The sequence below is a fragment of the Herpailurus yagouaroundi genome, unplaced genomic scaffold (assembly GCF_014898765.1).
Source record: "Herpailurus yagouaroundi ecotype Mexico unplaced genomic scaffold, PumYag 250, whole genome shotgun sequence".
Taxonomy (NCBI): Eukaryota; Metazoa; Chordata; class Mammalia; order Carnivora; family Felidae; genus Herpailurus; species Herpailurus yagouaroundi.
In genome coordinates this window covers 26,274,085-26,297,781 of record NW_024412467.1, presented here as the reverse complement: position 1 = coordinate 26,297,781, position 23,697 = coordinate 26,274,085, and the positions used below count along the sequence as shown (strand labels likewise).

The window sequence follows — 23,697 nt, the reverse complement described above, 5'->3', positions numbered from 1 at the left end:
TGCCATTATTCTTAGCAATCTCTTTCTGTCTGTTGTTTGAGAACACTTAAAGAAAAAGTAACCCATTGATTAAAATGTAATGCAACATGAAGGCAGTGACCTTTTTTTTGCTTTGTTCATAAGTATCCTAAGTGCCTACCACAGTCTCTGATAGGTAGCATGTGCTCAAGAAAGTATTTTGTTGAATGAATCAGTGAAAGGAGAAGAAAGGAAGAAAAACAGGTTGTGACTAGAATTTTCTTTGAACACAACTTTGTTGTTTATTACATAGACTCTGATAATGGAAAATTACTTGGGTGAATAAAAATATGGCATCCTGTTAATTTCTGAGAAAGTCTTTTAGTTGTAGGAAAAGCATACTGAATCTGTGTCTCACTGCCTGTTTTGCTCTAGACTAAACTTAGTTTTATCTTTGAGTAGGAGACATTGACCATATATATAAGTTGAAAAGAGAAAAACTGAGAAGTAAGTGAAATCAAAAGCTTTTCAAAAGTTGCAAGTTGACCTAGGGTGGTGGTGGTCTAAAATCATATAGAAACCAGTGATCTGACGGTTTACCTGAAATTGCTAAGTACATAAACATGCTGGAAGCATCCAAGATGCTCTGGTGAAAGCTTAGTGGGCAGGTGCAGGGAGTTTAATTTTAACAATAAGGATATCTTGGAAAATTAAGTATTATCACAGTTCGATTTAAATATTATTCCTTTTCTGGACATTTATAACCCACTAGAAATTTGCTTCCTACCAGATTGAGGTTAAAACTATGCCATTTTCCTTTTGTAGCAACGTGGATGGAACTGGAGAGTGTGATGCTAAGTGAAATAAGCCATACAGAGAAAGACAGCTACCATATGGTTTCACTCTTATGTGGATCCTGAGAAACTGAACAGGAACCCATGGGGGAGGGGAAGGAAAAAAAAAAAAAAAGAGGTTAGAGTGGGAGAGAGCCAAAGCATAAGAGACTGTTGAGAACTGAGAGCAAACTGAGGGTTGATGGGGGGTGGGAGGGAGGGGAGGGTGGGTGATGGGTATTGAGGAGGGCACCTTTTGGGATGAGCACTGGGTGTTGTATGGAAACCAATTTGACAATAAATTTCATATATAAATAAATAAATAAAAAAAAACTATGCCATTCTAAGGTGAACTGAAGTCCAGAGGCAATTAAGTGTTTGGATACTTCAAGACTCCTCCCCCAACTCATTCATGTTGCCGTAATTGACTTTGGGGTCTATGCATTGTCTGTCTGAGTCACCTCAAGGCAATTTAATAGATACAAAAGTCTGTAAGCATTTCAAACATGTAGATAGTATTTGAGCCACAGTTTATTGTTCAAAGTATCTGAACCATGTTTTTCTTCTTTTTCTTTTTAATGAGTAGGATGTTCTCTAAACACCTAGGAGGGCAGGGCTGTCAGCAAAAGCTGCGATGCCAAGGGTGGCTCCCACCCTCCCTCCGTTCTACAATGTGGACAATTCCTACGTTTTTGTTACATATTCTGCAGGTGAAGTCCCCGTCACACCAGATTCCCGCTCCTACATGTCCCCAGCAACTTCCCTCCCTAACCACATCGCCCTCGTTTAGCTGTTATTAGTTATCATTAATCGGCCTCCTGCAGGACCTGGCGCTGAGGCGGGGTCCCCATTTTAGTGCCTTGCCCTTTGCGGGAAACCGCCCCAAGTGAGAGTCCCCCAGGCTGCGAACGCCCCACTCGAGTTGCGCTCTCCGCTCACAGCGCGACGAGGGTCGCAGCCAGCGCGAAAGCCTCCAGCCTGGAGGCGGCGGCGGCACCACACCTTCCAACACACACTCCTTCTATCCTTGGCCCTGGGACTCTCCCGCGGGGCCCCAGTCTTCACTCACAGCGCCCCCCTCGCCCCAACCCGGCAGGCGCATTGGTACCCGCCCAGCTCCGCCCCAGGCTCCTCCCCAGCGGGGCTTTTAAGCTTTATAAAGTTCCTCTTTCCCATCTCCGATACTTAGTTTCAACAGTTGAACTTGGGACCCACTGCTGCCCTCAGCTACGAGTTTGGGGCGAGGTAAGGTTTGGGGTCGGGCAGGAGCACGGATGTGAGGCTGGCACTACAGAGAACAGGGAACGTGAGACTAGAGGTCCCGGGGTTCATATCGAGGGCAATGCAGGGAAACCCAGCTTAGGAGGAGCGAGGGAGCATACCCCTGTGGGAGCTCCGATTCTCACCTCTTCTTCTCTGGGCCCCGGGGCCTCTGTAGGAGCTCCGTGGAGGGCCAGACGGTGCAATGCCCAAGCATTGCCCTCACCACTCTGTGGGCCGGCTCCGCCCAAGCCCGGGAGAGGCCACGCGCTGGATGGGATGGGATAAAGAGACTGGCAGGGCCCCAGGAGTGCCCGAGGCGGGACCATCGAAAGGACCCACGTAGGACTACAGGCTTTCCCTGAGAGGGGACATCCCCTTACTCCCAAGACTTCAGTCTCAGACTCTTTATCCTGTGGCCCTGAAGGGCCCAAACTCACTGTGGCCTCCCGCGCATTTTTCCCCGGCTGGTGGTGGTGGAGGAGGAGCTCCAAATTTGGGCCACTTAGGGCCCTACGCTCTGCTGCCACAACCCCATGCCCTCTGAGAACCCTCCCGGCACCCTCCCCGCCTCCGCTCTCGCTTGCTGGCCTCCGGGGTCCTGCTGATGCTCTGCGCGCCAGAATCTTCATCTACTTGGGTGCGCCGCTCGCCTGGTCGTGACCCGGGTCTCAGCCGCGTATTGCTCCCAGGGCCCACGAATCCTTGCTAGCTGCAGAGGGCTCAGGGATACTCTTGAGGCAGAGCGCAGGTACTGGAGGAGAAGGCCCAGGCAAGAGTTAACTGGTACTGAGCACCTAGAACGTCCAAACTGCAGACGTTCCCACGTGCGAGATCCGTGGCGCTCGGGGGCCACCAAGGGAATGTGAATGGGAGAGTGGTAGAGAGTGGTAACTGAAAACGAAGGGAGGAATGGACTGGCAACGGTTTGGGAATGGGTAAAGAAGAGCAGGAACTAAGAGTGAGCAAGCAAACGGTGCCAAAGATTGGTGGCTGCTGGATTTTGCAATGTGCACAAAGGCTAGAGTTGTGTTGCCTGGGCAGCGTTTGGCTTGTGGGATGTGTAACAAGAATGGAGAGTCCAGAAGGTGGGGAAGGAGGATGGACTACGCCGGGGGCACGCTGGAGGGGCGGCAATACCGGACGCGCCAAGGGATGAGACAGGGTGCCTTCGGCAACACCGACTTTTATAGAGCGCGCTTAGCTGCCTCAGAGACTCCAGTGCCTCGTGGTCAATGCCAGAGGGGTTTGAGAAGGGTGCTCAGAGCGCTGTTCCACGGTGGCTAAAGGCCGGCCCTCTTCTCTGTAGCGCAGAGCTAGAGCAGGAGGCGGATCCTAGGCGCGTGAGGGCGACATTAGGCGCGCTGGGCATGAACCTGGAGGGCAGCGGCCGAGGCGGAGAGTTCGGCATGAGCTCGGTGAGCTGCGGCAACGGGAAACTCCGCCAGTGGCTGATTGACCAGATCGACAGCGGCAAGTACCCAGGGCTGGTGTGGGAGAACGAGGAGAAAAGCATCTTCCGCATCCCCTGGAAGCACGCGGGCAAGCAAGACTACAACCGCGAGGAGGACGCCGCCCTCTTCAAGGTTACTAGCACGAGGGAAACCCCAGGTGGGGGTGGAGGGAAGGCCCCAGGAGCCTGGTGGGTCCCTAACCCAGACTCCATGGCGAACCCTGTAGGCGCCTGACGGTTCTCAGAGGAAAGGGAACCTCGTGGGAAGGACGGGATGGAATGAGACCCGCGGGGCGGGCGGTCCGGGAGCATCAGGTGGCAGTCAATTGGCAGAAGGCTTGAGAGGAGAGAGATTTCAACCTTTGTAGTGTTTTTAGAAATGGGGGACTAGGTCCCAATCCTGAGCGTGTGGCATGAGCAGTAGACAGAGAGTCAGATGGCTCCAGCAGCAGGGAAATAAATGTCTGGAGGCTCAGTCCGGGGAGAGCAGCCGTCCAAGGACTCTGACTTGAGTGTTCTTGGTTGCATTTCTGTGATTTTCTCTTTCTGTACCTCTGGATACCTCTTTGCCTTCTTTGGTCAGCATGTGTCTCTCTTTGTCTTGTTTCTTTTCTGTGAACACCCTTAGATGTGCTTGAGTCCACCTCTCTTTTCGTGTCCCTCTCAGTATGTCTGTCTGTCTTTCTCTGTTTCACTGTTTTTCTATGGAGACCTTTCTGGATTTTTTTTTTTTTTCTTTAGTTCAATGTCTCTGGTACTGTATCTTTTAACTCTCTTTGGTCCTTCTTTGTGTTTCTTGCTCTCTGTCTCTGACTCCCTCTTTTCAAGCCTCTCTCCATAGACATGGACATAGACATATTTCTCTAGTTCTCTCTCTCTCTCTCTCTCTCTCTCTCTCTGTGTGTGTGTGTGTGTGGTGATGATTGTTTTCCCCTAGAGCAGTTTACCCAGTGAAGTGTGCATTAGGGCCCAGCCCCACCACCTGCAGGCAGAGCAGGCAAAGGGGACTTCCTCAGGAATTTGATCTCAGAATACCTCAGACTGACCGTTCAGACATACTCTATGGGTAGCAGCTCACCCCACAACTCTGCCCCTAGTTCCAGTGTAACTCACTTCAGATACTGAGGGGATGGGCTGATAAGGGCCCCTTTCCAGGGATCCTCCACATCTCACCTACCTTTTATAAATACCTAGAGAATGTTCAAACCACTTGTCTTCAAGTCAGCAATGATAGAGTCCAAGGTGAAAAGTATTATGCCTAGAGTACACCTGGTGTCTTTTTGTCCCATGTTTTGAGCAAAAGTGTAAATCTAAGGCACCTAAGCATCATTCTTTCCTTTAGAAATACAATTCTCAGGTTCTTTTTTTTTTTTAAGACTTGTATTTTAACTTTTTAATCTCTTCTTTCCCACAAGGCTTGGGCACTATTTAAAGGAAAGTTCCGAGAAGGCATAGATAAGCCAGACCCTCCTACCTGGAAGACACGCTTACGATGTGCTTTGAACAAGAGCAATGACTTTGAGGAACTGGTTGAGAGAAGCCAGCTGGACATCTCAGACCCCTACAAAGTATACAGGATTGTTCCTGAGGGTGCAAAAAAAGGTGGGACTTCCTGGATTGGGGTCACAGAATATAGACAACCACACACTTGTAATGCCTTAATTTCATTCTGAGGATTGATTTGTCTATTATATTTCAAATAGCCTGCCTGCCTCCTGCCTCATGTTCAACCCCGGCAGGCTCTTTGCCAAGTCCTCAGGGACATAAATTGAAATTCTTGTGGTATTGGTTAGGATATTTCTCAGATTCCAACTCTATACCTGTGGGTGTATATCTATGCATGTGTGTTCATCTGTGTGTGCATATTTTTCAGTTAGTTCTATCGATGTAAGATATAGGCCAAATTTTTCAAACAAAAAACAGAAAACTTGTTTGAAGCTTTATCTTTACTTATCAGTGTTTCATGGTTAACCATTTTGTAGAAAGGAAGCATACATATATCTGTATATTGTTACTATTTTAAGTAAAAAAATGTCAACTTTTAGAGTGTACTGTGGTCAGCTGGGATGCTTATTGAAATTCATAACTTCTCTTCCCAAGTTTCTGACCAGTGTGTCAGAGTAGAACCCAAAAATATGCATTTTAAACTAGCCATACAAATTACTTCACTTATGGAACATCTTGCTGGTGGAGCTCTTTATGTGACAAGGTGCATTCACACACAGCATTTCATCTCCTTCTCTACCTTTCCTACATAAGTCAGACCTTGTAGAAACCAGTTTAATGGACAGAACAAGTAATTGCCCATGGTAATTGCTGGAAAAAAATGCCTTATTTGTCAACACTGTTATGCATTCTAGGAATTAAACTCTTGGGTATTTTTCTAAGATTTCACTTTTAGTTATGATAGTTCCTTTTTTCACACTTTGCCATTTGTCTTTTGCTCAAATACATAGGAGCAAAGCAGCTCACCCTGGAGGACCCACAGATGACCGTGAGCCACCCCTACACCATGACAGCTCCTTATACCTCACTCCCAGCTCAGGTATGGTGGAGAATGCAGGGATTATAGAAGGGGAGGCTGGGTCTGGGTGAGGCCATGTGAGCAAGCTAATCCCAAATAGCAGGAAAAATACACAAACAAAAACAGCAGCACTTTGTTTTTGCTATTAGTCAATTAGCCAAACCAAATTTCCAATCACTGGATGAATATCTCACTTTCCACCTGGTGTTACTATTAGTGTTGGTCTGAAGGAGAGGAGAGGTGGGTGTATCTGCCTGTTGGTAGAGACTTCTACTGATTCTGAAATCTGGGAAACAGATCTGTTGTGGAAGATGAAACTTTTGGAAGCAATGCTTTATCATGTGAAACCACAGGGCAGCTGATCTCTTCAGACTTTTCTGATGTGAATTGCAGCTCTGTTTTATTCACTCTGGTGGGTAAAAGAAGGGAAATTTCCCTGCAGTACTTTTGGTGCCAGGTTTAACCATATGATGAAGCTTTACATAAGTTATTACTTTATAACACTGTCTTCATTGTGCTTTTTAATTCTTTATGGCTACTTTCCACCTAGTGTGATGAGCTATTCACTCCAAAGTCTTTTGAGATGATAAAATTATTTGGCTATCAGCCAAATAAGAGATTCTGTGAGGAGTTTGAATATAAAAGAATCTGCCGCTCTTTCCCAGAACCAACCAACTGATCTTTGCCGAGCTGGTTGCTTTTCATCTCAGCTTCTCCCTCATGTTCCTTTAGCAGGTTCATAACTACATGATGCCACCCCATGACCGAAGCTGGAGGGAGTACGTCCCTGATCAGCCTCACCCAGAAATCCCATATCAATGTCCTGTAACGTTTGGACCCCGTAGCCACCACTGGCAAGGCCCAGCTTGTGAAAATGGTAAGGAGTGTGCTGGACTGGTTCCTATGTCTGTGGCTGACCCAGCGGAACAATCTGGGCCAAAGAGCCCTGTTCTCTCCTGATCTGTCCTTCTGAGCAGTACCCCAGTTCTTTCCCCTTCTCAGAGCTGCTAGGAAAGTCCTCACGTGCAGTGGAGAGAGGGTTTTCTCTTTCCTGCAGGATGGTAAGGCCCTCAGGGGAAGGAATCCAAGGCCTGCTTGCACCAGGATCTGTGCTGGGAACTGCCTTACGTGAGATCTTATTTAAACATCACAGAGATCCATCCCAGGCAGTTAAAAACTGCCCCACATTTTTGAGACAGACACACAGAATATAAGTAATGCCCAAAGTTATCCAGTGAAAGTGAGGGGCTGGGGTTTAATTTCAGATCTCCTAACCCCAAAGGCCAGTCTTTCATTTAAGACAGAAGATGTCAGATATCAAACTGGTTGGCTGTAGTTTTTAAATTATCTGTTGGTTAGGGTAACATTTTTCATCCTCCCTGAAATAGTCCTTGGTAAAAAGTAATAGATTTTGTTAGTCTTCCCTCCTGGATTGTCCCTTAATGTTGACAGGGCCACATAATCTCACTGGTCTGTTTCTTCCATACTGTAGCTGTGCCCAAGCACTCCCTCTATAGGGACACCAGGAGATTATTGAGCTGGTATATTTCTCTTAACCAATAGTGTGCCCATGGAGCACTCGGCTGGCTCAATTGGTAGAGCAGGAGACTCTTGATCTTGGGGTCATGAGTTCAAGCCCCACACTGGGGGTAGAGTTTACTTAAAAAAAAAAAAAACCAATAGTGCACCCATTATAGTTGTTCTTGGGGTTAAAGGTGATAGTAAGAATGTAATGAATAAATACTACACACATAAAATAGTCTCCAGGAGGTGATTAGTGCTGGTATTAGGGCCCAAAGAGCTTTGCTCACTCTGGATTAGATGTGGTCCCATGCCCGTAGGAGCTCCCCAGACATCAAAATGAGATCTCTCAGTGGAAGTACTAATCACTAAGAGCAGAGAAAACTTCACACAGTGTATTGAATACAGCAAAACACAAGCTTTTAGGACTTTTGAGTTAGTTATTTAAATAGAAATCCTGAGACAGGTAAACACTCAAGTCCTTCTGTATGTTCTAGGAATATTTGGTCCTTCACAATTTAATCTGTTTTTCTAATCATGTTTAGGTTTACCATCATTTAAAATTTGCATTGAGTGGCATGTTTACAAAAAAGCTCAGAATTTTATTTTATTAGCTTTTCAAGAGTGATTTGCAGCAAAGGTTGTTTTCCATATCACAGTGGAGGAGTTAGCTAACTCGTTTCTGAAATTCAGACCTATGGCTAGTGCATCAGGCTCTATTGAACTAAGAACTTTATTAACAAGGCAATGCCTCAAACTATACAAAAATGTGGAATAGGTAGATATATTTTGAAGCATAGGTGACATTAAGTGAAGTGCCAACAAAATTAGGTTCTATTACATATTATTTCTCTATTAATGTTTAGTGTGACCCAAAGCTACCAGGCTGCCAAGAGACATGGTTCAATTTTCTCCTGAACCCAGAAATAGAAAGCTAAATAAGTGTGAACTAAACAAACTTGTAAGTTTTTAATTGGGCTCTTTGGCATCAAAGCTCAGGTACACCTGAGCTCACAACTCTACTGTGAACTTGCTATGTGAACAGGAATAAATCTTTCTGAGCCTAGGTTACCCTGTTTATCAGGATAATTATGGAGGGATGTTGGTCAAAGGGTACAGACTTCCAATTATAAGATAAATAAGTCTTGGAGATCTAAAGTACAACATGGCTATAGTTAACAATACTCTATTCTACTGAAAGTACCTAAAAGAGTAGATCTGGAATGTTCCCAGCATACAACACACACACACACACACACACACACACACACACACACACGAACACACACACACAATGGCAATTATGTGAGGTGATGAAGGTGTTAACTAACTTAAAAAAAAAAGAAAGAAAAAATAACAGAGGGATTGTTCCAAGTTTCCTTCCAAAGCTGTGAAAGGCTCCTTCCCCTTTCAGTCTTGTTTTTTCTGATTGGACCTCATCTTGTCTTAGTTCCTTCAGAATGCCAGTGGTCAGTTCTAGAGGGCCCTTGGCCCATCCCTCCCAGGGTTGGTTCACCCCTCAGGGGCTGAGTGGCCATATCCCAGGGAGAGGAGACCTTCCAATGCGTCGGACAGATTCTGTTTAGACATCATCTGATTCTTATTTACAAATGCAGGTTGCCAGGTGACAGGAACCTTTTATGCTTGTGCCCCGCCTGAGTCCCAGGCCCCCGGAATCCCCATAGAGCCAAGCATAAGGTCTGCTGAAGCCTTGGCGCTCTCAGGTGAGTGCAGCGTTCTGTTCTAGAGGCACCCCCAGGAGGCTGGCTTCTGCTGTGACTCCACCTTCACTTTGGGGCAGATTTGATTGGGGGGGGGGATGTCCCTGAGTACAGCCCATGGACACTGGCTTTCTTCCATCTGGGGCCTCAAGTGGGTGTATACACATCTGACTCCCAACTTGTGTGAATAAGGAACATCATTAGAAAACTTCGCACTAAGAAGCCAGCTTGCTATTCTGATGCCAACTCTAAATGCTGGCTTGAATTGAGTCATTTTAAGGTCTCCATTTGACATCTATTTGAATTTCCAGAAATATGCAAACACCTCAGCTTTACATACTAAGGGCCCTTCTTCAGCCAACATTCTCACAATGAAGTATAATTTCTTAGAAAAATACACAAGGACTTCTCATTTTGAAAAGCTGATCATCCTTCCAGGTTTAGCTGCAAATAGGTCATCCTCTTTGGCATTGAGATCTTCCTCTGAAATTTGACATATCCTACAAAAAATTTGGATTAGATCTGATTTTTAAAGTTTCATTTCCCTGCAGTTCAGAGATGTTGCCTATTTTAAGGAAGTCACCTCAAAGCTTACTAAACATATGTGGTATGTGTATATTTATTTTTTAGATAACATTTGGATTGTTTTAAAATGGGACTTGTAATTATATTAAAAATAAATAACTTAAGCTTCAGAATTCTCACCTGCCCCTGAGGCTTTTTAAAAATCAGATATAGAAAATATAAATTCTCAAGGTTTCAGGGAGTTGTGGACACCTTTCTCACTTCCAGGTTAACCATTTATTTCTTTTCAGTTCTGAAGTTCCGAATGAGGCTTACTGCCTTTCTTCTTAGATGCTCCTAAATGATGGAGGGGAGATGTTAGTGTAAAGAAAGGGTTGTGTCTGGTTTTAGAAACTTTCTAACCCTTCTCTTCAGCACCTAAGACTTGTGTGGGTGCCTGAAAAGTAGGAAATAAACAGCTATTTATATCACTGGGACCTTGTGATTTCTGATGACATTAAATGAAATGAAACCTGCCCTGAAAGTCAACTCAAATGGCCAACACTCACTGTCATCAAGGTACGCTGTCTGAGCTCACTCTCAGCTAGTGTGTTTACAGCAGCAGAAATTGAAGTGGAGAATTGAGACAGTGATGTGGGTTGTTTAAGTCTCAAAACCTGCCATTGAGGAATAAGAGGGTTTTGTGGATTTTTTTTCTTTTTTTGGTATGCGTTATACAGATTAATTATCAACCTTGAGCACATTTGTTGGACAACTGCAATTCCCATTCATTTGAAATCCCATACAGTTATGGGTGGGTAACTGTTGCCTTTCCATAAAGCCCTTTTGCATTTCAGTTAAGGGGCCCTTTGCAAACCTAGCTTGGTCCTTCCAGTTTGTGAAACCTTCAGAAGAAGGTTCTGAAATCAGAAAAATTTCGTAAGTGAACTCATCTTGTTTAATGTTTTAGAACGCAGTTATTTTCAAGGGAGATTTTGAAAGCCTAGTGGGACTTTAGCCTTTGAACATTTTTCTTATTCTTTTCTTTCCACATGAATTAATTTTATTATACAAGTCGTACACATATAGCATAAAAACTAACTTGACAATCAGGAAAGCAAAAATGGAAAAAAAAGTCATTCCCATTATACTTCCTGAAACTTCAACATACATATATGTATATGTGTGTATATATGTATTTTTATGTAAGTGACATCATATTGATATTTTAGAACAGTTTCAGATGTAAAATATTTGTTTATTTTTTGAAACATCATTATATTCTTTTTGCTAGTAGAAATTTAACTTAGGGTTTACTTCCTCCAAAATCAAAACTTACCACCATGCTTAAAGAGGAATTTTTGTTCAGTGGCACATGACTTCGTATTTTAGACATAATTGTCATGACCACTATCATCATCATGAAAACAATGACATAGAAAGTTCGTAAGAGTGATGCTCTCTAATACAAGTCAAACATATGGTGCAGAAAACTAATGTAAGGGGTGCTCCCTCTCCACAAAAATATCTATGGTCACATACATTTGGAAAATTCTGAGTTCAATAACATTAAATAGATTTTTTCAGGATTTCTTTAATATTGGTCACTATCCGTGACTCCAGGAGGGAGATGAGGGCATGTAACATTTCCTACACTTCCTTCACTATGGAACTTTCTACTTTTTATGGAGTATCAAATAAACATGTTCTGGTTGAGTAGTTTGGCATCCTGGTGGGTATCCAATGTTCCTTGGTCCCTTAGCACTGACTTTGAAATCTCTATTTTTACAGACTGTCGACTCCACATCTGTTTGTACTACCGAGAGATCCTGGTGAAAGAGCTAACCACATCTAGCCCTGAAGGGTGTCGGATCTCCCATGGGCATACCTATGACGCCACTAACCTGGACCAGGTCCTTTTCCCCTACCCAGAGGATAATGGCCAGAGGAAAAACATTGAGAAACTTCTGAGTCACCTGGAAAGGGGTGTGGTCCTGTGGATGGCCCCTGATGGGCTTTATGCCAAAAGACTATGCCAGAGCAGAATCTACTGGGATGGGCCCCTGGCACTGTGCAGTGACCGGCCCAACAAGTTGGAGAGGGACCAGACCTGCAAGCTCTTTGACACACAGCAATTTTTAGCAGGTAATACACCAAATTATCTGTTAGAATAGAGCATCCCACACCTGTGAGCCTAAGAGACAGAATAGAGGGGGTGACAGTGTGCCTGCCATAATGGTTCAAACAGAAGGTCACTCCCACACCAGACAGAGGTCTTCCTTCTATTAACCCCTGAGCCCAGCCAGCATGATCTGAAAATAGATTTCCTGTTTGTTCATCTCTCACCTCTGCCTCTACCACCTGCTCCTCTCCATCAGCAGAGGGGTGTGAGGAGGAGGGAGATTGCTCAAGGGCATTGTGGTTCAGGCTGATATCTTAAAATTCTGGTCTTCAACCAATTGTCACTGACTAATAAAGTTCACACTTTATTGGTAGTATGATCTCAGCAAGCATGTCTACTGATGTGTCAGCTTTTTTAAGATTCCTAGGAAAGTCATAAAGGTTAGAAGTGTATTGTTAATGTTCTTGGTTCTGAGATGTGTTACCCCTATGCAGATGCCCTCCAGCAGGTGGGACCAAGGATAGAGTATGTGGAACTGATTTTGCAAAAGGAAAATTATGAGAAGGATTTGAGTTATCTTTATGATATGCATGTTTCAAAACATATTTTCTAAAACCAGTAAGTTTTGTTTTTCTAGGTTTGATTTCATAACAGTTAAATTAGCCATAGGCTGGCTTTTGTGAAACCACTTTTGTGAAATTATTGTTGAAGTTTCATCCAGAGTGTTCATTCAGCTATCTATATGGATGATGCCTCCTTTGGAGGGAGAAAGGTGTTCCATTAGCTCCCTTCCACCTTTTTCTGTATCTTATCCTTAAGTTATTCTTTTATAAGTACCCCTTCAGAAATACCCTATGTCTTTGGATTTTCATGTGACTTTACTTTCCCTGAATGTGCTTCTTGATTCAATTCATTTAAAATAAAAATATAAAGCATCTATGTGCTTTGACACCATTGACATTTGCTTAGCCTTTTGGGTCTAAGTTTCCCAAATTTGTGTAGGCTCATCAAATTCTCTTTAGTGCCCCAAGAAAAATATGTCTCTATATGACTAACCCTTGACTAAGATGTGTGACAAGGGGAAGAGGGAGAACTGAGTTTCTGGTTCCCCGAGGCAGCACCAAGGTGAGAAAAGCATGTGGGCCTGAACACCTCTTCCTCTCTATGAACTGCAGAACTGGCTCCAAGCCTGCACTGTGACTGTTTTGTCCATCCTGGGGTCCCCTGTGGTAATCATGGTGGGCACCCAAGGAAGAGTCAAGAACCACAAAGGGTCATCTTGTCTGTACTTCTTATATCTGCAGTGAAGTCTGAAAGAGCCCTTATGGGGTTGGATCTCCTCATAGATCTCCTCACCAAGACCGTGAATCTTGGTCTCTTTGAATTCAGAAGATGCCACAGGGCTAGGGCTTTAGTTAAGTTGTCCCAGGGGAATGACACTTGCTTCTGTGAGTTTCTCTCATCTTGTATGTTTTAGGAAGGTAGAATCCTCCCATTCTATAGGCAAGAAGAAGGAAGGCATATTCGACCAGCTATGAACATCCTCAAGCTGTGAATTCACTTGCTTAGAATTTAATACTTATCTGCGAGCAAGAATTGTTTTTTCTTCATCTGCAACTAAGGGCTGTGCTTTTTGCTCACTGCAACCTCCTATCTTGAAGTATTCACTGAAGTTCAAGGAAGAACCTGTGAACTTAAAAACTGCAGCTATGTAGACCAGCTTCTGCATAATCAAGGATTCCCACAGAATGTTCTCATGTTATCAAGCACTTGAGGCACAACTTTTTCGGAGAATTGTGCCAACTCGCCACTCTGATTAGCTTGTGTAGGTGTAGTCTCAGACCTCAGTAGTGTGAATGCCTTTTACACATTCTGACTAAGTCAGTTAGGTTTGATTTGAATTCTGGAAGAAAAAAAAAGCAGGAAGTCAAACAGTCCAGTGAGTTAGTTAGAAACTTTTCTTCAGTTGAAGAGAACAGTGGAGATCTTTGATATCTACCCATTCAGGATTTGCAGACTACTAGGGACAGCCCCAAAAGGCAAAGCCCGAGGGTGCATATCTGATCAAGATGCATGCGCACACTGTTCTGCAGAAGTTGTTGCAGCAACCGTGTAAGTGTGTTTTCTTTTGTGGAGGTGACATTTAACTCTAGCGGAAAGGAAAGAATAGGAGCCACAAGAGGCATAAGAATCATCTTGAATGTGGGCAAAGGGACATGGGTCAATGTCAGGGATTGTACACGTGTTGTTTCCACAGTGCTCAGTCTCTGTTTTGAATCCTTAGGGTAGGGATGGTGCCTTCAGGATATACATATCCACAAAGTGGGGACCCTAGTGCTTCATCACTACCTTTCTCATTTCAAATCAATGTCTGTCCCAGAAGATAGGCAAGAAGTCAGCTCAAAGTCCCACAGTTTAGGCTTAGTGCCAAGTAGGACACAGACGCCCATAACTGGTACTTGGTCTCCAAGATAATGTGAAGATTTTCAGTGATGCCTCAGTCACAGAAAGGTCCCTCTCTTGGGTCAATGCTGCAAAGCAAGGTTCTTAATCTGCAGGGCATATTTCCCCTAAAGAATCAAGTGAAAGCTGGAGCCCTCTCAGGAAAAGCACACATATGAACATATAGATGAAATTCTGTATCTGGGGTCTAAAAGTTAAGAACCCCACTTAGAGAAATAAAGAATACTCACTCTTATTTTAGTTTTCCAGATCAATGGTAAACTTTTGCTTCCTCCTTTAACCTGTCCTGTTCAGTGATGGTTTCTGATCAGGTTAATTTTTTTTTATTGTGGGGCTTCTCCAGAGCTACAAGCATTTGCTCACCATGGCCGTCCCCTGCCAAGATTCCAGGTAACTCTGTGCTTTGGGGAAGAGTTTCCAGATCCTCAGAGGCAAAGGAAGCTCATCACTGCTCACGTGAGTATTTAGCCACATTCAAATGATTGAATTTCCCTGTTTTTCATTAAGGGCAGGGTCCCAGTTAGGAAATTCTCAAAGGAAAAGTAAATGTTAAGTGACTTGGGAAAATTATGAGGGAGGAAGCAGGGCCCAGTGAATGGTGCAGGGAGCACAGCCCAGAGACCCATTTGTTTTTCCCAGCCCTAGAGGTCTACTAATCACAAACCTGCAAACATGGGCTTTATTTGTTCCATCTTGTGTATTGATCAAGACATTGTCCTATTTTCATTTTATAAGGATCTAAAAGGACTGGTGGTTATAGTTGCCCTTTAAAATTCTCCATGTTTAATATTGCTTTTAAAATGCTGTCTAGCTGATCTTCACTTGATGAAGTTTTCCCAAATGGTAAACTATTTACTGACTTATGTATTTTGCAGTTTCTCCAAAAGTTTTCCAAATCCTATTTTATATCTGGATTTTTAGAAGTTATTTAACTAGTGGAAACCAAGGGCCATGTATTATTTGGAGGAGGCTCTTTCAAGGAGTTTAAGTAGACCAGACCACTGCAATGTTCTCTAGCAGAGTTGAAAACAGGTTGAACTGCACCAAGTAAACATCTTTTTCATAAAAAAGAAAAGAAAAAAGGTTTATATAGGCCATATTTAGAATAAATTTGCCACAGGAAACAGAGTTTTGAATACCTAACATTTTTGAATCTGAAAACTTTATATTGCTACCTAGCTTTGAGAGTTATTAATGGGTCCAGGCAATAAAAAAAGTTATAACAAATAATAAAAACATTCAGGTCATATTTTAGTTCTGATAGTGTTTCTTGTTGAAAACTGAAATAGCACACTAATTTTAAACACACAGTCCCGCCTCTTGATTGTAAAATCAAAAACCAACCAACCAACCAACCAACCAACAAAAATATGGTCTTTATATATTTTAGAGCTTTGTCATGAATTCTCTCCGGTAATTGATACAATAATTGATATCTTATTAACACCTGACTAAATATACTTGGGATTGATAAATAACATTTCAAAAGTTGGCAGAAAACTCCTGCATCTGTCTGATTTTAAGGGGTTTTTGGATGCACTAGCTCTCCTCTGAGGCAATAGTGGGTCTCTGGGAGTTGTCTGGTATGGAAAAGAAAAATGGGTATGTGTATACCTAGGAATTCATACTCCTTTTTACTATGGATTTAGTTTATTTTAGGTATTTCATATGAATTATGCTTAAGTTTCTATATCTCAAATGACAGAAAGGCTCAATTTAATGGCTTAGTTGATTGACAAACTATTCAGTTTTCTTAGATGCTGTAAATTAAGGAAATGCTGAAAGCTGAATTTTTTTTTTAGTGAATGTGAACCAAACAAATAGCCAAACAAGATGAATTTGGGGTTAATTAACCTCTCTTTCCCCATAATAGCAATGCTGTTGTTTGATTTTGCTCCTTTTGTTTTCCTTTATTTTAGGTTTAGAAATATACAGATTATGTAAGTCATCCAGGAATTGTAAATTGTTCAGGATTTACACCTTCATCCCTGTCAAACTGTGGTTGTGAAAAACTCATTGGCCTAAATTATCCTGAATTATCTCAAACTTCATTAATCATCTCAAACTTCCTTTTAATTTGGCCATTTTACTTGATTTGCTTAGGCTTAAACATAAATTTTAAGTGGCTATTGATTTAAAAGTATCATCTCTGACTTTAGCTTCAGTTAAAACCCAGAATGAGTTAGAATCTTTTTAAAGGTTAGTATGTGTAAAGACTAACAAAAAGTTACTTCTTCAGAATGTTTTGATGTGTGTAGCACTTACCTTTGGATTTAAGATACCTTAAATACCTTCAGATATTGAGTTATTTAATTATAAGCCAATTATAGGATGTTAAAAAGAATATTTCAAAAATATCTTTTAAAATTTCTTTTTAAAGGTCGAACCTCTACTAGCCAGACAACTATATTATTTTGCTCAGCAGAACAGTGGACATTTCCTGAGGGGCTATGATTTACCTGAACATGTTAGCAGTCCAGAGGATTATCATAGATCTATTCGCCACTCCTCCATTCAAGAATGAAAACCAAGACAAGTGATTTTGTTTCATTTAAACATCTGACTTTGACAGGAACAGCTGATTGAACTCCCTCTTTTTCTTTTGAGAAACTTGGAAACTGGGGCTTCAGTTCAACACTTCAGGAGAATCTCAGCGAGAATGAGTGTAAAAAACCAGCTCCATGTAAATGACAGATGAGCTTATTCCAAAAGGAAGGATGGTCTTCAGGGTCTTCTGTAGACTGCCATCTTTGATAATTACTGTGAAAATTGACCAAAGAAGGTGTTTACATTTACTTAAATGATATCTTTAATTTGATGTGGATTATTTCTTGCTTTAAAACTGAGAAAACTTGTCTTCAATATTTACCACTAATTAGAAGGATAAAAGTACTTAAGTGCTGTACTATTTCTCAGGGAAGTAATATCTAAATTTGAGGTGACTCTGCCTACAAAAGAAATGTATTAATGCACATAGGTGATGTTGCTCTTGTAGAAAATGCTTGCTAATAGAAAGGAACAGAATCTTTGACCGAGATTGGACCACGGGGCCTCCAGCTTTGGGGTGGCTCATCACCCCCGCCCTGGCCTGGGTCTCACCCTATGACAGGCTTCCCTGCCCTGCCTCACACTGTCCCTCCATTTTCTCTATCTTCCTGAATGCCCCTGGAAGCCAGTTGGTATTTTGTGGAACCAAAAAGCATTAGTGCTACACTTGATTAGTATATTTTTGTCTGTTCTACAATCTCATAATGACTGGTTAAGATATTTTTTGTTTGTCTTTTTGTCTGTCATTCTATAGAAATTATTGGTAAAACTTTTTTTCTTTAAAGAAGAAAAAAATATCAACAATCCGAATACTAAAGATATATTTTTGAAACTCGGTGACATTTCCCCTCTTATCCTGTTTGTTTTGTTTGGCTATCAGTTAGTTATCCATGACAACACTAAAGAGGAGGAGCCGATGCTTTTCAATTTGGTGAACTCTGTTAGGAAAGATGATGACAGGATTTCACTGATTGCATAACTGCAGACTCAGTGGGCTGTTTTTGCTTATTTTGTATATTATATGCTTCCTCATGCCAATATGGTTTAACAGGACCTTTACTTGCTTAAGTAAACCTGATCACTTCCTTGTTGATTGTTTTGGAAAAGTACAGATGTTTAGACTGTGATGCTGGCAACTGATATTTTTATCATACTACAAAAAAATTGCTATTACTTTCAGGCCCAGCAAAAGACTTGATAGTTCTCAAACATATACCACTCTTATTCTAATCTATATTTTTTAAATCACTCAACAAACTGTATCCCTTTCATTAGATAGATTGATTATATGTAGCCTTTATCCAGTTTAGTAAGCAATGAAGCATTGGAATGTTATATTTTTAACTTTTTAAAAGGAGTTTTTAATAATAACATAATACATATTAACTATGGAAAATGTAAACAGTATAGACAGGCAAAAATGAAGCACATCATCCTTCTTTACTGCAGTCCAAATCCTTTTCCCTAGAAATATCCTCAAGAAGAGTTTGACTTATTCTTCCAGTACAGTTCATTTCTCTATACATATGCATCAGCTCAAAAAAACCTCATAGGATCATCTTGCAACCACTTTTATGCAGTGCTCTTTTAACCTAACAATACAGATTTACCTCACTCTTTTTAGAGGCATTGTCGTCATAGAACTCCACCACCGTGCAGTCAGTAGCATAGTTTATGGAATTTCATCAGCCACTAAGAATGAATACACGTGGACAGCAGATTATACTTCATGAATTGCAGTAATTTATACATCTTATAGATGCAAAATGTTTTAGGGTATATTATCCTAAGGACGAATTGGAAACAAAATTAGGAATGGCTGTGACACAGGCCCCACGTGTATGGCCCTCTTCCCTGGAGAATATTTAACCCCATCCCAGCACATCAGAGAAGCTCTATGGTGTCAGTCCCAGGGCTGTTTTGTCTTCTGAATTCTCCAAGCAGATGCTTGATTTCAAATGCTGTTGTGTATTCTTTACTGTCTTTTTTTTTTTTCATTCTTTCTTTTTTTTAATATTAAGCTGCTTTAACACTGGAGTTAAATTTTCTGGAAAATGCTCTTGGCTTGGGCCACTTTACCTTTTCTTATTTTTACTCTCATCTACATTGGCTTTTTTTTTTAATTTGGAAGAATCCAGAGTGGGCATTAGTGAATGAATTATGAAATAATCAGGGTGAAGAATCCCGACAGCTGTCTCAGAACTTTGAAGATGAATAACTATTCATTCCTTGACTCATTCCTTGACTTGATGAAGTGGGATTAGCAAAGTGGAATTTAGTTTGTTTTCAGTAGAAGATATTATAGAAGAGTTTAGGCATTTATTATGCTAAAAATCTTCGGATGGCAAGGTTTAAAAATGTGTAAGTCTCAGAGGTGCATGTTCTAAGGGCTTATTTCCTGTTCTTTGGATTTAGTAGAACTGGGCAGTAGTTGATGTCTTCTGGAACACTATAGAGAACCAGGGTGACCATCCCATTTAAAACCCAAACCTTGGAACCCCCTCAGTCCTGGGCAAAACAGGACAGTTAGTCACTCTATAGAGAAACCCAGCAAGACTATTGCCTTTGAGCAAAGAAGACACTGTTCTACTGGGAGATAAAATTATCCTGCATGGAATGAGCAGCAGAACAACATGGTTGTCACCAAAGCACCGATATGCCCAGGTTCATGTTTAGAAAAAGGCACACACTGGGCTAGGGTCTAAACAAGGTTTTCTTTGCATGTCACTGTATGTAAACCCCAGAGTTGGACAACTCTGGTGCAGGGTCTGGCATGGGTTTTTGCTTAAGAGGCTGAGCAACAGGTGGACATGCATCCCAAGAGAATCCTTGCTCCTGTGTTGGCTGTACCTGTGAACATCAATATTTCTTCCCATCAGTTATTTTTAGCAAAAATTCTTTTAGTTCAACCCCCTGTTATTTCTCTTTGATCACATTTCTCCCCTTTCTCCAGGTGAATGTTTTTCTGGAAGTGGTGAGCTTCCTTAAGGTCCATATTTTTCTATGTATCTCCTTAGTTTATAATTGACTGGCATCTATTTAAATATTACAATAGGGCCATTGTGCCATATGTATTGTTCTGCAATTTACTTTTTTCATAGCCCCATTTTTGAGATTGTTCCATGTCAGTGTTCTCATCCACCTCTTGTTAACTGGTGGCAAATAGCTTGTCACATGATTGCAGTGAAGGTCAATTTTCTTGGTATTTATTTTCACTGCTTTCAGGAAAGCCTGTATGTGAAATGTAGTTGAAGTGAAGGAGAAGAAAGAGGAGATGTGAAAGATAAAAGAAAGGTCAGCAGGCCAATCCTCCTCCAATATAAACTCATATTTTGTTTTAGACTCTTTGAGATGGAAGAAACCTAATGGGTAGTGGGGTTCATTTTGCTGCACCCCATCTGTATAAATGGATAGGACCAAGCAGCCCCTTGACTTCAATCCAAAGCTATGTTGGTTCCATCTTGCTGCTAGGCCTCCCAGGCAAGGGTGTCTGGAGAACTAGGTAGATCATCTCATGGACAATTGTTGTATATAATCATGCATGAATTTTATTATAAAGACTTTTTAAAAAAGTAATCTGTTGTGAGCTGTGTGTGTGTGTTATTAAACACTCATCTTGATAGCTTTTAAAATACTTCCTCCTTCTGTTGCATTCTTTCAGAGAGGCTGCCGCAGCAGCCTGCTTCCTTCCTGGTTGTTGTATGGGTCCATAAAATCAGATCGCAAAGTGCTCTGCTTGTTTAAAAAAAAACCAGCAAAACTTGTCCCAGCATACGGCAGTTTCTCCAGCCCATGGAAACACATCTAAGGAGAGTATTAAACAATCCTTACCCTCTTCTCCCTTGTGTATTTAAAAGGTCTAGTAGACCCAAGGAAATTGTTAATGTTTCCTTTTATATTCATTGCTTCTTTGATTTTGTCATTGTAGTTAAAGGGGAGGGGATGTAGGTTAACCAGCATCCGGAATGTGAAATATAACATAAAACTGTAGAAAAAGAACCTATCAACTGCTTACAGGTCTACTGGGAACACTAGAAGGACAGGGCTGCAGCTTGTGGTGTTAAAAGCCTTGCAGCCAAAAATTTTGTGGAACTGTCAGAAATGTTTATAATCTGCATCTAGGAGCCCCAGAATACCAGTTCAGAATAATTTTGAATTTTCTAGGTGCTAATCAAATAGAGCTAATGGGAGTATAAACAATCATACTGCTTTTGGGGGCTCTATCTGCTCAACAAATATGAATGAACTTGAGTCACTATATATAAGCAGGATTTTTTTTCAAATAATATATCAACTCTTTATGTCTAAAAAAGAATTTCAAAGGGATTTTGAGCCCTTGAACTTGTTCTTAAGTAATTTCACACCTTCCTTAGGTACCAACGTTTATAAGCCTTTCTTTATACATAGTGCAAATTTGACTATATTGAGTTCAGTTTTCTTAAAGCAAGTTTTGTCTTGACAAACACATACTTTTATATAGAGTGCACTGGCAGTGTTTATCAATGCCAGAAAAACATCATCAAGTTCTACATCACCTCTTTGGAAAGACACCCCAGGGGTCATAATATCTTTTTTTTTTTTTTCTAGGACAGTCTATACCTAAATTAACTCAGGTAGATAAATCTCTTCTGAATTAGTAGAGAGTTATGAATTCTAGGGTGTTATAGATATCAGAAAACACTTTCAGTGGCCCCTGTTCCTGCCAGGTTGGCAATATGTTGGCATATGGCAGTCTTTAGATCTGCCATTTTTGTTTAGACCACCTGTCTGTCATAATCTATTATAATGTTCATTTTATCCCTGTCCTTGAGTGACTGTTCAAAAGTTTGGAATCCATAGAGTTCAATTATGAACATTTTATTATTCTTGAAAAGCTGTTGTGTCTCTACTTTAGGTAAATTACAATTCTCATTTTTTCCCCTTTTTTTTCATAAGCCTGGGCTTGATGGTAGCTTTAAAGAGAATTGTACCAGCAAATATAACTTCCTATGCCTTTTCTTCCCCCTCTCCTCCTGAGTCAGGTTTCCATAGCAATCTTTACCTGGAAGAAAATTAACAAATGCATCTGAAACCTCCACCTTTATTTCTTGTCATCCCCCTTTCTGTTTTCACATTCCAGTTCTGCCAGACTATTGCAATGCCCAAGAGCACCTCTTCTCTCTCCTGAAGACTTCTGTTGCTACCTGGTCACCTGGCTAACCCCCTTTTCTCCGCTAAGTCTTAGCCATGACATTTTCTCTTGCTGGAAGCATGCCTTCACCTCCTACAACTAGGACAGGAGGCTTTCTTATTTGTACCTTCTGTTTGGATCTGTAAAGAATCATGTTGTTGGAGTATTGAAAAAAGCACCCCCACTATGTACACTCTCCCCTTTGCCTACTGCTGAGCAATTAGGAGAAATAAAGTAACTTGCCTGTCTACTTCTGGCATTTTTCTTCTAAAGATACTCTTTCTGGGGGGAAAATAGGACTCAGAAATCTGGGAATTTAAGAAAGATAAACTCTTTCACCATTTCTGGTCTCCCACTCCAGACTAGAGAAAGATGATTGAGCATCAAAGAAGAAGAATGAGAAGAAATGAATGTATAGACAAGCATCTCCCTGATAAAAAATAACAAAACCACAATGAGATACCACCTGACACCTGTCAGAATGACTAAAAATAACAACTCAAGAAACAACAGATGTTGGCGAGGATGTGGAGAAAGGGGAACCATTTTGCACTGTTGGTGGGGTGCAGCTACTCTGGAAAACAGCATGGAAGTTCCTCAAAAAAATAAAAATAGAACTACATTATGACCCACCAGTTGCACTCCTAGGTATTTATCCAGAGGATACAAAAATGCTGATTCAAAGGGGTACACGCACTCCAATGTTTAAAGCAGCACTATCAACAATAGCCAAATTATGGAAAAAGCCCAAATATCCATCAATTGATGAATAGATAGAGAAGATGAGTTGTGTGTGTGTGTTCCATATATATATATGGAATACTACTCTGCAATTAAAAAGAATGAAATCTTGCCATTTGTAACAATGTGGATGAATCTAGAAGACATTATGCTAAGTAAAAAAGTCATTTAGAAAAAGATAGATAATGTGATTTCACTCATATGTGGAATTTGAGAAACACAACAGATGAATATAAGGGAAGTAAAGGAAAAATAATATAAAAACAGAGAGGGAAGCAAACCATAAGAGACTTAAATACAGAGAACAAACTGAGCATTGCTAGAAGGGAGGTGGGGGGGGGATGGGTTAAATAGGTGATGGGCATTAAGGAGGGCACTTTTTTGGGATAAGCACTGGGTGTCATATGTAAGAGATGTATCACTGGGTTCTTCTCCTGAAACCAAGACTACACTGTATGTTAGGATTTCAACTTGAATTTAAGTTTAAAAAATATCTACTGCCTCTTAAAAAGAGCCTTTAAGGGGCAAATAAACTTGAGAAAAGTCTGTTGAAAGGAATAGTGATGAAGCATAGGTTATGGAATGGCAGAGGGGAAGGACTGAAGGAGAACCCCATAGTAACCTGTGTGGACCAGTGACCATTTGGATGGTGGGCATCCCAGGATGTGTTTGAGTGGAGACCACACTGAGGACCAGAATGCCCTCTCCACTTTCTCCCCCTACCACCTGCCTGGGCCCTAAAGAAGCAGTGCTAAATTTAGTGCCCACTCAAGAGATACAAAGTGAATTGAGATTGAGTTTTCATTATCCTTGTGGAATAAGAGCTAAAATGAAAAATATATTGTTAAAGAAAATTTGAATTATATTTCTTAAAAACTTT

At 41.4% G+C, this 23,697-nt stretch overlaps 1 protein-coding gene across 4 annotated transcripts; it reads left to right on the top strand.

Annotated features, from left to right (window-relative positions):
• Positions 1-1,936: 1,936 nt before the first annotated feature.
• Positions 1,937-22,326, top strand: IRF4 (interferon regulatory factor 4). Of its 4 annotated transcripts, XR_005786114.1 has the most exons (10): positions 1,937-2,036; positions 3,361-3,637; positions 4,920-5,106; positions 5,961-6,049; positions 6,761-6,905; positions 9,166-9,273; positions 11,566-11,919; positions 14,703-14,815; positions 16,740-17,141; positions 20,568-22,326. XR_005786114.1 is itself a non-coding variant. In XM_040460403.1 (9 exons), the coding sequence occupies exons 2-9, from the start codon at positions 3,422-3,424 to the stop codon at positions 16,881-16,883; spliced, it is 1,353 nt and encodes a 450-aa protein (XP_040316337.1). In that variant the 5' UTR covers positions 1,937-2,036; positions 3,361-3,421; the 3' UTR covers positions 16,884-20,472. The 4 variants fall into 4 exon arrangements, 3 of the variants coding, with proteins under 3 accessions (XP_040316337.1, XP_040316336.1, XP_040316338.1); XM_040460403.1 differs by lacking the exon at positions 20,568-22,326 and having other exon boundaries at positions 6,764-6,905; positions 16,740-20,472; XM_040460402.1 differs by lacking the exon at positions 20,568-22,326 and having other exon boundaries at positions 16,740-20,472.
• Positions 22,327-23,697: the final 1,371 nt, after the last annotated feature.

What these genes read in the sequence shown, in the direction of transcription:
- IRF4 (XM_040460402.1), top strand. Translation starts at nt 3,422, where the DNA reads ATGAACCTGGAGGGCAGCGGCCGAGGCGGAGAGTTCGGCATGAGCTCG. An exon ending in AGGACGCCGCCCTCTTCAAG is followed by an intron (nt 3,638 to 4,919) that starts GTTACTAGCACG and finishes CTTTCCCACAAG; the next exon opens with GCTTGGGCACTATTTAAAGG. An exon ending in GGAAGCTCATCACTGCTCAC is followed by an intron (nt 14,816 to 16,739) that starts GTGAGTATTTAG and finishes TTCTTTTTAAAG; the next exon opens with GTCGAACCTCTACTAGCCAG.